General features: G+C 36.1%; 1 protein-coding gene across 1 annotated transcript in view; it reads left to right on the top strand.

Moving 5' to 3' along the window:
* LOC111056775 overlaps nt 1-18,185 on the top strand; it is a 59,690-nt gene that overhangs the window by 16,635 nt on the left and 24,870 nt on the right. Inside the window, exons 4-6 of the mRNA XM_039435809.1 lie at nt 7,737-7,896; nt 10,790-11,011; nt 12,421-12,752. Of these exons, the coding sequence (XP_039291743.1) occupies nt 7,737-7,896; nt 10,790-11,011; nt 12,421-12,752 (714 nt within the window). The remainder of the gene's footprint in view (nt 1-7,736; nt 7,897-10,789; nt 11,012-12,420; nt 12,753-18,185) is intronic.

Below are 18,185 nucleotides of genomic sequence, written 5' to 3' on the forward strand. Positions count from 1 at the left end.
TGCATATTTGATAAAAAATTGTTTTCAATTCTTACCTGTTGTTGACGATGTTGATAAGTTTGTAATGAATATCACACAGAAGAAGAAGAAATGCTTCAGCTGCTCTGTTGTGAATGATAATTTAAATAAGGTGAGCCCGTCTTTTATAGTTTGTTGTGAGCATGCTCAGTAGACTCACCGCTAGAGGTAAGCGCTGGCAGCTTCTCGCCCCCTCCTTCTCGTGCTCCCACAGATGTGGGTGGCCCAGCACCATTTCTTCCCTTTTCAAATCACATTCACCTTTCAGATTTGAAATAATATTCTTATCATTCAAGCAATGTATCATAGCAATCTGACAGTATAGCATTAGATGTAGAAATATGAATTCACTTCCAACTCATTGGTTGAACATTAAACCAAATCAAGTTGATGTATTGATTAATTAATTAACCTCAGTTAATGTTCAACCATTGAGTTGAAAGGTAATGAAAAATGGTATGTAGGAGAAAAAAGCAGAGTTCGAGAAAAAAGCAGAGTTCGAGGAAACGGGGTAAAGGAATCTTGAGTTCAGCGGCAAGAGTTTTTAAAGGTTTGGCAGGTAATGTAACATCAACTATTCTAAATAAGGTAATTGATAACCTGGGGGAAGAATATCATATTCCCGGATACGAGTGGTGTGGGCCAGGAACCAAGGTTAATGAAAGGTTAAAGAGAGGTGATCAAGGCATAAATTCGTTAGATAAAGCTTGCAAGGCCCACGATATAGCCTATACTCAAAATAGTGATAATAAAACTCAGGCGGTAGCTGACAGGGCTCTAGCGAACGCTGCATGGGACATTTTCAAAAATCCTCAAACACCCCTTGCCGAGAAAGCACTTAGCTATCTTGTTACAAACGTTATGAAAGCTAAAGCGGCATTTGGTGGGACTTTGAGAAAGAAGAAGAAGAAGAAGGGGGAGAGGAGAAGTTATAGTAACGATATTAGATGCAAAGCTATAGCTCAGTTGAAAAAGCATATTGCAGGAAAAGGATATTTTTTGAAGCCTTTTCCTAAAAGTGGTGGCAGACTTCTACCCCCACCCCCACCAGCATCATATGGAGTGAGTTTATTCCCTCAAGTTAAGAAACATAGAACAACGAAGAAGAGTAGGAAGAAGAAGAAGAAGAAGACATGAATATTGAAGGAGAATTGAGTAATTATGATTTGATTGATTGGTCGAAATTATTACAGATTCGGTTAAGAGGCATATATATGCTAGATGCATTACCCAAAAAAATTCTAAAAAACGAGAATGCCATTGTGAATTTAGCAAGGGAAAGCAAGGATGGGACACATTGGGTAGCATATAAGAAAATTGGTTCTAATGTTTGGTATTTTGATCCAATTGGAAATTTACAACCTCCATACGAATTGGACAAATATTGGAAAAAAGAAAATGGAGTAAATATATTTTATAATGTAGAGCATATGCAACCATTAAATAGCGATTTTTGTGGTCATCTTACATTATTGTTTCTTGCAAATCAGTTGTAATTAAGTGATTGTGGTGAACACACAAGATGGTGGTTATTACATTACGATCTAACACAAGTGATCTCTATGAACATTTACAAGAAATGATAGAATTGGATAAAAATCGTGAATGGGAAATTGGATTGATTAATTTTTCCAGTTACAATAGTATTGCAAACATTAACAAAGGAACAAATTCCAGCTTCAAATATGGTGATAGATTAATCGAGTTGGATACTGGTGCATATGAAGTTGAGGATATTATAAAATCTCTAAAGAATAAATTGAATATTGATGACAAGAAGAATAAACTTATTATACGTGCAAACGTAAATACTATGAAGATTGAAATTCATTCTGATAAAGCCATTGATTTAACACGTTCTGATTCGATTGCTAAGATACTTGGTTTTGATAATGTTGTTTTGCAGCCAAATAAATGGCATTATTCCAAACATTTGGTTAACATAACAAGCGTTGACAGTATTCTTGTTGAGTGTAATTTAGCTTGCGGCAGTTACTCTGAGGGAAAACAAAAACATGTAATCTACGAATTTTTACCAAAGGTTCCTAGCGGTTATTTAATAAACGAAGTACCATCACCGATTATTTATGTACCTTTGAATACGCATCGAATTCAAACTATTAATGTAAAGGTAACGGACCAGAACGGATCGTTTATTGATTTCCGCGGAGATACAATTACAATTAGGTTGCACATACGTGAAAAGTAATGGGTTATCTTATTTTCAACCCACGTTCGAATAAGACCAATCAAGTCATTAGAGAAAGGAACGCGATAGCGACAACACCTAAAAACAAACGTGCTTTGTCGGCTAAAAGCGCGAGAATATTAGAAAAGTTGGGTTTTATAGTCGATTGGCGACATGTTAGGCGGGGGAGCGGCAGCAATTAGTGAAATTCTGGATGTGGAGACAGACCTTCAGTTTTATAATGATATTACTAAATTCCAATTTCACACTCATACAGTTTATTCGGGACAGGAAATAAAAAACTCTGACGAGGCACGTATTGGCATAAATTCTTTAGATGTCTATTCTTTACCTTGTAAATCATTCATATTGATTGAGGGAACAGTTAACTGTACAAAACCGGGAAAAGACCCAGCCGATACACCAGTTGCAGCAGAGTATAAATTAAGCAGTAACGTAATCGGTAACCTTTTTGACGAATACGATATGAATTAGCAGGTCAGCAAATTTCTAAATCAAGATTGATTGGATTAACATCCACAATTAAAGCTATATTGGTGAAAAATACTCTCGATAAAAACACATATCACTTGGCTGGTTTTGACAGAGCAGGATATGAGCTAACGGATAATACATTCACTTTCTGTGTTCCGCTGAAATTAATCCTCCCGTTTTTTGAAGATTTTCAAAGAATAATTTTAAATTTGAAACAGGAACTCGTCTTATTGAGGTCACCGACAGATCTAAATTGTGTTGAGTCTCAAAGTGGAACAAACGTTAGTGTGAAAATTACAAAACTGCAATGGCGCATGCCCTACATAACTTTAGAAGATCATGTAAGACTGAAATTTTTGAGACTGCTTGATGCTGACACTCCACTGAAATTAGGTTTCCGCCATTGGGAAATTTGTGAATTACCAAATTTGCAAAATTCACTTAACCATTCTTGGGCAGTTTGTACCACATCGAGTTTTGATAGTCCAAAATACGTTATAATTGCATTTCAAACTGATCGTAAGAATAAAATAAAAAAATCAATATCTAATTTCGATAGCTGCGGTATTTACAATGTTAAAGTATATTTGAACAGTGAGTATTATCCATATGAAAATCTGCTAGGTAAGAAGGAGGTTTTATACCGGATGTTCTTGGATTTCGCCCCCTCGTATTATAATCATTCAATCAATAGTGAACTCGGAACAGAAATCGACTTTAAAACGTTTTGTGAATCAACACCGCTGATTGTTGTAGATTGTTCACACCAACCAAGTCATTTGAAATCATCGACAGATGTTCGTATTGAAATGGAATTTAAAAGTGCAGTACCTGCAAATACTTCCGCATATTGCGTTTTAATTAGCGATCGTGTGATGGAATACACACCTCTCACGAGTATGGTGAAAGAAGTTCAGTAATTTGTTGATAGAGTGCATCACTGCAGGTTATATAAGGTGTGTACTGCGACAAATGTAAGCCATTATCAGTTTCACCTTTGAACAGCCAACATGTCCTATTCTTTGTGTTCTGATATTTTGGACAAGCCACAAACTCGCTCTATTGGTATTCAGTGCGATCTTGATAGTTTCTATTATGAAGCAAGGTGCAGTACACCGAAGCCGCTGGAGGTGGAGGAGGAGGAGGGGAGAGACGAAGGATTACCGAAGCCGCTGCAGGTGGAGGAGGAGAAAGGAGGATTTGAGGAGTCCGCCGCCGCTGCCGCTGAGGGGAGAGACAAAGCCCGCGAAGAGAAAGAAGGTCAAGCGAGTGCTAAAATTGCTACGGTTGATCTTCACTGGTTTAAACAAGATTGTAATCAAATTATTGTGAAAGAACTTGCCATAATTGATCAGTTTAATAATTATATTGTGTTCCATTTCAAATCACCATTTGCAAAGAGAGAATTGAGTGCAAAATTGTATAACGATGTAACATGGTTAGAACGTCACTATCATAAAATAAAATGGGAAGATGGAGATTTAGAATACAGTGAGTCATTAATACGTGATTACCTTGCACCTTATGAGAAAATTTTCACAAAAGGAACTGAGAAAGCAAAGTTTTTAAAAAGATTGCATAGCAACATACATTGCATACCAGAGGATTTTCCAAAACCTGATTTCAGCTTTTTCACTAGTTCATGGTGTTATGCTGCATGCAACATTCATAAAAATAAACCACATTCTCGCTGTGCGTTATTCTCTGCTCAACATTATAATTCTTTGTTGTTTAAAAATATGTATCAAACAAATAATTTCTTGTGCGAAAACAATCGAATGCAAAGTATGAAAATGGCTCCGATGTACACGAATTCACAGAAAAGAAACTTTGCTCATTATGGATTCTTCTACAACGGAAAGGATCTACAGTGTGTTTATTGCCTGCATGCATTGAGACTGCATAAAGCGCGTACATGTTGTCTTTCGTCAATTGATGAAGAAAGACCACTTAATTACTCTATAATAGTTCCTGCCTACACTTAGTTTTCTTCATTCGCTCAACAACATGGATCCGAGAAAGTGGTTGGCTCCCGACAACGAATTGGAAGTGAGGTTAAAAAACTGTATTGATTGGTACGATGAGTGTGAAAGTGCAATTAGGAAATCAACTCCTGAAAATTATAGTTTGGCGAAGCAATTGAAAGACATTTTTCTAAGCACGGTGAATTTAAATGATATAAGAGACTATCTATGTTATTATCGTCCTCATAATTTATGTATAGATAAGCTAATTAGAATTGAAGATGAAGTTATGTATTGTTGTAGTGAAATGTGTAAATAAACGTTTTCTGCCTTCAAATGATTTTTCATTCCGATATCCCATTCACGTTTTTTAGTTTAGTTGCTGCTTAGAGCTAGACCAGACAGCACGTGTGGGGTAATCTTTAGTGCACGTGCGCCTATAACACGTGCATCTCATCAATTTAGAATTCTTTCCCCCTCATTCGAGTCACGTCAAACATCTGCGAGATGCAGTGTTATGGTTTTTCAAAATTCAAAAAATTATCTCGTCTCTTGATGTCAATTTCATTTAATGAATTTGATTCAATTGCGAAGAATATTAAATTTTCAACAGGATGTCAAGATGTTGATTTACCGTTAACAAAAACAGAAAATGTACACTTTTCGATTATATCTGAGATTTTCGAACTGCTCAATATTCTAGACAGCGGTCATCTACATTATGATTGTACAAATGATTCGTCATTATCTGTTGTTAAAAATTCCGATGAACTTTGGAAATGCTTGTACGATATTGCAGATAAAAAATGTAAAAGAACGTAGAGATTTATAGCATTAGATGGGAGAGAATTTCTCAATTCAATTAGATGTAGAGAGAGTCATTGACCTCACTTTGGATTAGAGTAATATGGATTCACTTTAATCTGTCACCAAGGGAATTTTTTCCCTCTCATCTATACTGGGAGAGAATTTCTCAATTGATTCTTATCTCCTTTCCTTTCGGAAAGGGTGCGGGAAAGAGATGGCACGAGTAAAAGAAGGAGATCTCTATCTCTTGAGCCTGTCATCGCAGTATATCATTGGAGCGAAATGGATTCACTTCAATCTGTCAGTATAGCATTAGATGTAGAAATATGAATTCACTTTAATCTGACACCAAAGGAATTTCTCAAAGTGAGTCTGGCATTAGAGCGAAATGCATTCACTTCAATCTGTCAGTATAGCATTAGATGTAGAAATATGAATTCACTTTAATCTGACACCAAAGGAATTTTTCCCTCTCAAAGAGATTTTTTCCCCACATCTATCATTCACCTCAATCTGTCAGCATAGCATTAGATGTAGAAATATGGATTCACTTCAATTTGACAGTAGAGAGAGGGAATTTTTCCTCCTAAAAGGGAAATTTTTTTTCCCTCACCTGGAGAGAGAGAGAGAGATATCTTACCCCCCTCACCACTACTGGACAGGGGGAAGGGGAAATCTATTTTTAGAAAGAGAGAGAAAGATATATCTCCCTCTCTCTCTATCCCCCTCACCTCCACTGGACAGGGGGAAGGTGAAATCTATTTTTAGAAAGAGAGAGAGAAAGATATATCTCCCTCTCTCTCTATCCCCCTCACCTCCACTGGACAGGGGGAAGGGGAAATCTATTTTTAGAACACCCCCCGCCCTACAGGCGGGGGGAAGGGGAGGAGGGATGGACGAGGGGGGAGAGGGGGGAGGGGATTTCGAGCAAAAAAGCCCGTCAGTTTTCCCAATCCTTTTCTACTCACGTGTCCATGACTTTGAAACGGCATGAAGGTAAGTTATGGTTCGAGGGGTAATATTCACGGCTTTGTAAAAACATCAGGCTTTGCAGATCTTATATCTGTAGATGGAGGAAGCTCCCTACACACAGAGATTCTCTTATTAATGGGAGAGTTGCAACGTATCACCAACAATGGAAGGAACATGTTGAACGAATGTCAGCTGATAGGCTGGTATTCAAGGCTTTGAAGACCCTGGAACCGTGGACTGGGAAGCTCCCTTCATACAGAGATCCTTCATGAATGAGAGAGTTGCAACGGAAAGAGCAAGTTGAACGAATGTCAAATGACATCCTGCTGTGTTGTGCTAAGAGGACAAGAAGCTCCTTGTGTATTTTTTCGGATGGAACACGTTACTTTTGAGACTATACAAAAAGCATCTGTTGCTTATAGAAAGATAAATTTTCAAAAATCTGGTGTGGTGCACTCAAACAACTTTCCTTGCCATTATGAAAATTGATCACCTGACGCTAGTGTCCACGCGCATCTCAAGTCTACTTATAAACAAAGATCTGCGCCAGCTGGTGACAGAACAATAAAGCTGGAGACATACGAGGTCTGCTATCTCTTTATAGTGAATCATTTAATAGAATCAACAGTTGCCAACAGTTTGCAATTGGATAATCACATTTTCTCGAATTTCGAGCTTATTTACAATTTTATGTGAAAATGTTACAAAACATTAATTGTAGAGATTTTCATGCTCAATCCTTTCCACTTAAAATTTTTTGTTTAAATTGTATCTGCAGCCTGATAATTGGGAATCCAAAATCAAACTTTGCAAAGATGGATCAGAGCTCCAGAAATTTCTACAGATATGGGACTTGTGGCAGTTGATAGACCCCATCAATGACCATTTTAGGTATAAATTTGATTAAAATCGTTAAGAGAAAATCGTTTGAGAAAATCGCGAAAAACCCTGTTTTTGACAACATTTTCGCCATTTTAGCCACGATCTTGAATTGCATTTGATCGAAATTGTTCGTGTTGGATCCTTATATTGTAAGGACCTTATGTTCCTAATTTTAAGGCATTCAGTAATTGGGAAATGAGATATCGTGTACACAGACGCACATACAGTCATACACACACACACACACACACACACACACACACACACACGTGGTATATTGAAGTCTATACTGGCTCTCCGCCGATGGGTAAAGCTACAGGAACTGGACTGTTCCACTACAGATTTTGTTACTTTTATATGAGATTTTTGAAACATTTTTGATTGTCTCCTCTTCTTCTACTCATGTACAGATCCAAGTTTTTCGTCTTCTCAGCGTATTATGAAGAGGAACGAGAAGAGAGAAGGCTGAGTGTAATTGCTACCACTGTCCTCGTTGACTCGGAGAGCGTATGGTGCCGCATGTGGACATCTGCTGGCTCTCACCTGGCAGATGTCAAGGCCAATCTACTGGTAAAGTAAAACATCACTAATCCAGCTAATCGGTTCATCCAACAAGGTTAATATCGTCGGGTCCATAGGTTTTTGCTACTTCTTCTTCTTCTTCTTCTTCTTCTTCTTCTTCTTCTTCTTCTTCCTCCTCCTCCTCCTACTACTACTTCTCTCACTCTCCATTCACCTCCCACCTCCTCCTCCACCATCTCCACCCCTCCTCCACCTCCTCCTACTCCTCCTCCTCCTCCTCCTCCTTCTCCTCCTCCTCCTCCTCCACCTCCTCCTCCTCCTTCTCCACCTGCTCCTCCTGCACTTCTTTGATTTTACGCTTTTGCGATCTTTGATTCTGGTTCCTTCAGAAGCCTTCACTTGCCATTTTAATATTTTATCAGCTGATAATAAAAACATTGACTTGCCCGATTCTTAAGGTTGATTACAGAGCTCGACCGACCGTCAGTGCGTATATACATACACCATCCTGACCGTACGCATCGATGAATCAGTTTTACACATTCAGAGCTCGACCGTCAGTGCGTATGCACCATCCTGACCATACATCAGTTTTTCTGACTCACAAAATGGACACCTTTACAGATTGTTTAATTGCAGCTTATTATTTATTTATTTATTATTATTTATTTATTTTATTTATTTATTTATTATTTATTTATTATTTATTTATTTATTTTTTTTATTTATTTATTTATTTATTTATTTATTTATTATTTATTTATTTATTTATTAATTAATTAATTAATTAATTTATTTATTTATTTTTATTCATTCATTCATTCATTCATTCATCATTCATTCATTCATTCATTCATTCATTCATTCATTCATTCATTCATTCATTCATTCATTCATTCATTCATTCATTCATTCATTCATTTATTTATTTATTTTATTTATTTATTTATTTATTTATTTATTTATTATTTATTTATTATTTATTTATTTATTTATTTATTTATTTATTTATTGTAGTATACCAGAAACCAGATGTTATGCAAAACAGATGACATAAATCAGTTATAATATTTAATAGTTTGTTGATTGGAATTTACTCTATCCTACATGTTTTAATAGAGATTACACACGTTGAGTATTAATCTTTGAGACTTATTTATTTCTAATATTCTACATTTCTTTATTTATTTATTTATTTATTTATTTATTCATAAATGGAGACAACGGGGTCACCCTAAATCTGTCTCCTTTACATATTTTTACAATACAATATTGAGATTAAAAAAAAAGGAAAAAATAGTTATAATATTATTGATAATAATAAGAAAAATATTAATAGGTAAATTAATGTATAAGAAAAAGAAGAAAATGACAAAAAATACAATGAGTACAAAAACTTGTAATCTAGTTGAAAAAGAGAAAAAGAACTTGATAAATGCAAAATTGAAAAAAACAACGATTGAATCAAAAATATGATCAGAACTTCTTATATAAATAATAACAAAATACCGTACCTCTCGCCCCAAACCATGTGCACAGCCACACCCATGCATCCAAAAGATATTGTTGACATCCACCTAAACCATACTAGCGTATAAAACTTTGCAGAATCTAGCACGAGAAAACCAGAAGACATCTAGTTGCCCCGTTAAATTATTGTAAATTCTCTGCATTCTATTCAGGGGAGAGTGATAGTTTCTTAGAGTTCTGGAGCGGGGAACCATCAATGAAAAATCAGAACGTCGAGCCACAGGTGATACATATATATTCAACTTAGATAGTAAATGAGGTGCATCTATTTTATTGTTCAGGAGACCAAAGAGGAAAATGAGTGCTCTGACATCACGCCTTACTTTTAAAGATTTAATGTGAAATAAATTTCTCAGTGACTCAGTTGGAAAATCTAACGGACAATAGTAAATGAATTTCTTGTAAAACATGAATCTCAGAAATTTATTTTGCAATCGCTCCAGTACACTAACTCTGTCTGCATGATATGGGCTCCATATCTCTGAAGCATATTCTAGCAGACTTCTCACAAGTGACTTGTAAATTAATATCAGAGGCAAGACATCATTAAAGGGTGAGCAGGTTCTCAGAATAAAACCCATTTGCTGATTTGCCCTAGTAGCTATCCAATCAATGTGTGTATTGAAAGAAAAATCAGAAGCAAATTGAACTCCAAGGTCCTTGAAGTATCTTACCTGCTCCAATGGACTGTCACTTATATGATACACATTTATTTGAGGGTTGAGTTGACGATTGAAACTCATGAATTCACATTTTGAAACGTTAAACCTGAGTCCATTAGTCTCACACCAATGAAAAAAATTATTGATATCACCCTGTAAATAAAATGTATCATCAACATTCTTGATCTCCTTGAACAATTTCACATCATCTGCATAAAGGAGACAGGAAGAGTTCTTTATAACTGATGGAACGTCATTTATGTACAGGAGAAATAAGAGAGGCCCAAGGTTGGAGCCCTGAGGTACTCCCGATGAACATATGAATGATTTTGATTTAAAATTGAGAATTTTAACAAATTGCGTCCTGGACTATAGATAACTCTTCTATTATAGATATATTATAGATTATATTGTAGATATTATTCTATTGTTATTCTGCCTTTGCTTGCAACAATTTCTACAAATTTTACAGTTTGTACAAATTGAGTTCATTCAGAAGCTGTTGTTACTTTTTGTCTCACTTATGAAACGTCTAATAAGGGCTTCCACTGATTTTTCCTTGCTTGCAACAATTTGATTATAGTAGAAATCAAGTTGATTCAGAACATATTGTTACTTTTTGTCTCGCCCATCAAATGATTTCCATGTATTATCTTGTTTTTTATAATGTTCAATCAATCTTAAACATTTTGCATTATCTGATTATAATTATATTGTATTGATCAATTAGAACAATGATTTTTTCACAGGAGATGATCGAGCATAAACATAAAGAATTCAGTGGGTTCTTTTTGTATTGTCCCTTGGAAGGCATTGATTTGAAGCCGCACTCTGTGTCAATAGTGAAAGAGTTGAGCATGCCCTGTACCAATCATCTTTTGGTGCACGATGCAAGCAGAAACAATAAATATCCCATTGATGACATGAGCATTGCTCTTTGTGTCAAACCCATGCATCACAATTATGATAAGGTAGGCTTAGTCTGATAGCATAATTCATTCATTGATTCAAATATTCACTCGTTACATTGGTTGATTCATGCAAATTATGTTTCCTGTCTGTCAGATTCACTTTTTTCATAGAAATATCTACTATAGTGAGGTTCACGTTATAATGGCAGTGTATGATTGACAATACTGTTGCTGTCCTTTTCTACCATACAACAAAACAGATAGCGCTATCTCTCACTAGCTTTGCAAAGTTGTCTGTTTTCCAGAATATTTTATCTTTACTTTTGACAGTGACTGTACAAAATTAGACAAACAATGCTCAGCCGCCATTTTTATTCTTCATTCTATCAAAATACTTTATTGCACAAGTCGTATAATTGATTAAAAAAGTATTTTTAGAACGATTGAATCATTTTTAGACATTACCATATGAGAAACACAAATTAAAATACCTGAAATGACAGGTTGAAAGCTGATAACTAACCATCCCAGACTCCCACCAGCGGTCAAAGACTTTTCTTTTTGCTGGTGATGCCTGAAACAATTTTTAGTTTCTTAGTTCTATGGTTAATTTTATTTTATTTTCTTTTAATAAGTGTTGATTTATCAACGTTGATTTGTTGCATTGTTAAATTCTGGCAATAACGAAATATCTATGTTGTGTGTTTCCTATATACTATACTAGCCGTCAGGCTCGCTTCGCTCGCCATATCTGTCTAGTCAGGGGCTCCGCCCCCTGGACCAACGACTGGATCGTCCAAGAATGAGATCAGCAGGCTCGCTTCGCTCGCCTGCATTTGTCATTTGAGCATTTTTATCATGTTATGTTAGGACGATCCAGTCGCGGGTCCAGAGTAAACGTCTGGCTAAACGGATATGGCGAGCGAAGCGAGCCTTACGGCTAGTAATATAATATTCCCAGGAATAGCTCTGATTAAAGTAGCAGTGCCCAATCAATTTTTCCGCGATAAATGCATTTCAATCTTCAACTTGGTGCCATCCTAACAAAGTCAACTCAACTTAATGCCAACCTGACAAAATTATTAATTTAGTTACCAGTTAACAACTGTTTCGACGAGGTACTCTCTCTAGATTATAGTTCTATATTAATAATATATGGTATGGACATTTTTCAATTATAATTAAGAGAATAAGAAGAACATACATGCTAAAAGACGAACTTTAAACCCTTAAAAACCACCCTTAGAGTTAAAATATTGCCAAAAGATTCCTTAGTGCGCCTCTAAAGGGCCAACTGAACATACCTACCAAATTTGAACGTTTTTGATCCGGTAGATTTTTAGTTCTGCGAGTGAGTGAGTGAGTGAGTCAGTCAGTCAGTCGGTCAGTGAGTGAGTGAGTGCCATTTCGATTTTATATATATAGATACTAAAATATACTAATAAATAGTTTCCAACTTTCCACCGCAGGTGCTACTCTTAATTGAGTTTCTAGAGTACTACAAGCTACTCGGCGTCAGTCATATGATCACCTATAACCTCTCAATAGCGGATACAACGTCGTGTGTGTTGAGTGACTACCAGCGGCAGGGATTCGCTACCGTGCTACCATGGCAACACGACCTCGATCTGGATGATGTGGGCGACGAGGAGAGGCAAGTGCGTCACCAGAACATGATTGCCGCACTCAATGAGTGTCTCTACCGAACAACCAGCAGTCGATTCGCCCTCACCGTGATGGTCGACTTGGACGAATTCATTGTGCCAGCTCACAATTATTACACACTGCAGGATATGATAAGGTCGGTGCTGCCTCCTTACAGTATCTTACGTCACATGGACGGAAAGGGGCCTATTGCAGTCGAGAATGATGTTTCTACAGAGAGGTCCACGTTATAATGACAGTGAATAAAGATAGGAGAACAGCATTGCCAATTCTCAGTCTTTATTAATTATACTTCTACATTGTCAAAAACAGATTTGGCATCGTTTCCGAGCTAGAAAAGGATATTACTACCTGCTTTGTGGATTGATACACAAATATAGCAACATCAAAGTTACTCAACTACTGTCATTATAACGTGGACCTCACTATAGTCGAGGCATAAGCTAAGACTAGAATTTCATTCAAGCACTGAAAAAGACATCCATGTCCAAGTAACTTACACTATTTTTTGTCATAATAGTCTAAAGAAGAATAATTGAAAAATAGAAAACATTACCTGCTTGTGCTGAAGCTACTACATGCATTCTATAAACATAACCTAGTTTACAAATTCCAAATCAGGATAGTTCCACAAAACTTCCACCTGAAGTGCTGGAGGTGTTTTTATGTAGCAGTTTTGCTGTTCCTATTCCGGAACAAGGAAACATACTCGACTGTAAAGAAAACATATGGTTTCATTACAGTAGAGTATGCTGTAATAAGAATCATATGTTTATTTGTTCTATGAACAGCTGTTCACCGGCTTGATTTCATGCATGGAAAACATCTGAGATTGAATGTCCATGACAAAAACACTTTAACCGTATCGTGATTCTCGCAACCACCCACTTCAACCGTATCACCTGGTCTCTCAGACTGGAGGTTTAATTTCATGGTAGAACATTAGTTTTTTGTAATTTAATAGATTATTATACTTTTTTATGTATAATTTTTTCAGAGAAATGTTAGGATAACAAGAAACATATCTCAAGGAACACTTTCTTTATTACCTATATTTTATTAAGAATTTAAAATTGAGAGTGAACTCAGATGATTTAAATTCAATTCATTTTATTTTTACACACACATACAAGTTTGATACAGAAATTAACAAAAATAATACATGCAAACAACTACAACAACAACAATACACATTAAAACAAAATAAATAGAAAGTCGCAAAGTGCAAAAAAAGGAGGAAGATTGAAGTGGTTTTCCAAATATGGATATCCATTTACTAGGAAAACCTTCAATCCTTGAGAAGGTGAAAAAGGTATCAGGAAAAGTAAATAGACGGTAGATATGAAAGGATGGGATGCGGAAAGAATAATAAGGGAAAGGATGGAAAAAGAAACCGATAGGACCGATAGTGTTAGAAAAAAAAGATTTGAAGGACTAGATGAATTATAAAGGATTGCAGAATAAGCAAGCACACAAGTCAGAAGAGTGCACTTCATCTGAAACATCTCGTAGATGGAAGAAGTAATAAAATTGCATTTGATCCAGGTGTTAATATCCTGTTTTAGTTTTTTAGTTATTTTCGCACATTCAATATAGCCTACTGTTCGGGGATTGTATTAATGATTTTACTGCTTATGTATATAAATTGTCTTCTGATGGTTTCTATTTTTGTATTGCAAATTAAATATTTATTTGCTGTAGGTCTTAAAATAATTTTATGGATAACAACCTATTTACAAGTACTTAACGTTTCAATATAGCAAGTGCTCATTCAATATGTCATAGCAAATGAAGAATAAAGTTGGATGCAAATCGGAAATCAAGAAAACATGAAATATTTCTAACAAAAATTATTCTGTTACCTAGTTCTTACCAAAAAACAGAATCAACTTGAAAGTAATGTGAACCCTGAAAATCTAACTAATTTGTCTTGATCCCTCCACAGAAATCCTCATCAATGAGGAGGTCTCTATGATGAGCTATTAGAAAAAGTTGCATAAACTCCATATCACAGACCGGGAATACTATCGGGATTGATGAAACACTAACCCAATGGCGCCATTTCACTAAACTGCAAGGGGGGGGGGCAGAAACCAAGAGGTATGAGGATGGGGGGGAAGAGTACCCCCAAAGGATAGAGGGTCCTGGGTTTTTCCACATCAATTTTACATTCCAAGATGTTATTATATGCTTCATTTTTTCTAGTTTCATACAAAATATCGGGGGACCAAGATCGCTCGGAGTAAAAAAGTATGAAAAAATTATAATATATAATTTATAATTCATACAGAAATGTTCTATCTAATCACAGTGAATTGAGATCAATTCCCAGAGGAATGCAAAAATTTCTCTCTCAAAGGCCTGGTTGCACAAAAGCCGGTTAAATTTTAATCCTGATTAATTTGACGTGAACCAAATCAGAGACCATTTCAAAAAGATCGCTTCTCTGATTGGTTCTACTGGGATTAATCAGGAGTAAAGTTTAACCGGCACTAAGTACCTGATTGATTAATTAATTACAAAAGTTCAACAGCTGAGTCATAATTTTATCTCAGTCCCACACACATGCACTCGCTCACTCACTTCAATCATCAACAGAAATGATCTATTAACTATTTTAGAAGAAATTATCAATTAACTATAATTACCTATTTTATTACTCCGTAGCCATACCTTCAAGGAAATTTTGCTACTTTGTTGATACTGTAGAAGGAATTATAACTTACTAATGCTGTTCAAAAAAGTATTACATCAGTATGGGAATTCAAGGATTCGTGTAGATAGACTCACATTTTCATTATTTATCTGATCCATGGGGTGGGGGGCCTAGCCCCCCCCCCTAAATGGCGCCTCTGTGAATAACCGTATCATTCGGTAAAATAAACCATAGCGTAAGCTACTATGGCTACTGTGGCGTAACTGAGGCTGTGTACAAAATGACTCTTCTAATCACCCTGAAACGTCTAGTAATATTGTTCTCAGATATCCATTAAACAGCTACTGAGTGGGAGGAGCCAAACAGAAAGTCTGGTGTATAAATAATAGAATGCAAAATTTTGGTACCGTTCTAGAGACCGGTGATACGGTTAAGGTGGGACCACTAGAACCGTTTTCGTCCGAACTAGCATCGGCCAAAAACTACCGAACGCGACCAAACGATCCCCCAACAAAGAAGGTGAACACTTTTTCATATCAGGATAGTTTATGCTACATCTGGATTTCACGTCATCATTCAACGAGTACTAATCTATCGAGATGTATACTGATTACTAGCCGTCAGGCTCGCTTCGCTCACCATATCTGTCTAGCCAGTGGGCTCCGCCTCCTTGACCCCTGACTGGATCGTCCAAAAATGAGATCAGCGGGCTCGCTTCGCTCGTCTGCATGTAGACCTCAGCAGAGCCTCTGTACCTAAGTCTGGACCCCCGAATGGATTGTCCAAAAATGAGATCAGCGGGCTCGCTTGGCTCGCCTGCATGTAGACCTCAGCGGAACCTCTGAACCGAATTTGAACGTATTATGTCAATTTGATCTCGAAAAACACCCGTTACTGTATCGGCGTATCTTTGGCGAACAAAATAATTCTCCTTAGCTAAACCTGTGTACTGAATTTAATATATTTCCATCAATTATTGAAAAAGGTGAGGAAACGCAGAAAAGCTGAGAAAACGCTTATTTTGGCTAATTGGATAAATTGGTATTTAGGAGGTCCTGGATAAATGCATTTCAATTTTCAACTTGGTGCCAACCTAACAAAGTCAACTCAACTTAATGCCAACCTGACAAATTTTTCAATTTAGTTACCAGAACAACTGTTTCGAAGAGGTACTCTCTCTAGATTGTAGTTCTATATTAACATATGGACATTCCAATTATAATTTTAAGATATTGGAATAAGAAGAATACACATGCTAAAAGAACTTTAAACCCTTAAAAACCACCCTTAGAGTTGGAATATAGCCAAAAGATTTCTTAGTGCGCCTCTAAAGGGCCAACTGAACATACCTACCAAATTTGAACGTTTTTGGTCCGTTAGATTTTTACTTTTAGTTCTGCGAGTGAGTGAGTGAGTGAGTGAGTCAGTCAGTCAGTCAGTCAGTCAGTGAGTGCCATTTCGCTTTTATATATATAGAAGAAGATAGATCGATGTATCAATTTGTTCTTTGTATTATTATAAGGAATGTTCTCAGGCTATTTTCTAATTTATTCATTTATAAACTTTTATTTATCTTTGTATAACAAAGTTGGAGAAACCCTGAATCTTAAGTAACCAATTACATCACGTCTTACTAAGATTAGAAAGCCAATCAGAGGAAAGCTTATAAATCGTTTAAGGAAGAGATGAGATTTTTCTGAGAATTGCTCTCTCTGGCTTGTGATCTCAACCTATGAGGAGCACATGGAGAGTAGGGCCTCTTCTTTCCAATTAATTTTTAAAAAGCATCAAGCCAATCCCTTTTTAAATGTCAAGTATATGTAATAAATGTTTGATTATTTGTGAACTCAGTGTTGTTAAAGGGTTCTTAACTGTAATTTATTCCCGTAAATATATATATTTAATACTGATAGAAACTTGTAAGAAATCTGGACCATACACAAGCCCTGCAGAGACGAAAGGATCCGGCTGATTAATTATTGGAGATAATTAATTATTCTACGAGAACTTCAAGAACATCATTATAGTGAGTGTACAAATTATCTTAAATGAGCTCATTCAATACTATGGCCTTTGTCAGTGGATTGGGGAATTATTCAAAGCGCTATATAAGTTTTTATTCAATGGATAGCCCAAATTACAAGCGAGAGCAGAGGACTGTAGATAAATATAAAGAGCAAAATATTGAATGATAATATGCTAGAATAAAGAGAGCAATAATTAATAGATTGAATGTAGTAAGTAATATTTCCAGCATTAAATTTATACCAGAAGTGACTTATTTGGTTACTCACCAGCAAGTAGTTTTCTTCAAATACTAAATACCAACTTACTCCAGAAATTGGAATTAGGTTTGTGGCAGGACAAGACGGAGTCGGGAAAAGGTGTTGGCCTCTCTTGTACATCTGCTACCCCTATCCGATGTATGTTAATTCTGGCATCAATTTAATTACTGATCAGTCCGAAAATTGCTTGGAAGATAACTTTACTATATTGACTATTACTTTACACTGCTGTACAATTCAAAGTCTGATCGCACTAGTTGAATATTTCAATTTATATATTCACAAATAACAAGGAAAAACTGTACTTTTCCCCAACCTGGGACAGTTAATATATCGATAATAATTTTAACACAACGACGAATGTGTAAAATTGAATTTCAACAGCAACAATCAAAAGAACAGCATCGATTCTGTTTTTTCACCGTCCGATCCGAGCTGACAACTTCAACTAACGATCATGTGATAGAATAATCTAAATACTAACTTATCTGCTAGGGCGCAGCAGCTGCCAGCCTCGCCACTACAACTACCACTAGACTAAAAACTAATTTAAAACTAGACTTAATCTAAATACACTGAAGGGCTTCACCATTCCCCCACCCTGAAACGTAGTTTCCAGCCACGACTT

Source organism: Nilaparvata lugens, chromosome 9, assembly GCF_014356525.2.
Source record: "Nilaparvata lugens isolate BPH chromosome 9, ASM1435652v1, whole genome shotgun sequence".
Taxonomy (NCBI): domain Eukaryota; kingdom Metazoa; phylum Arthropoda; class Insecta; order Hemiptera; family Delphacidae; genus Nilaparvata; species Nilaparvata lugens.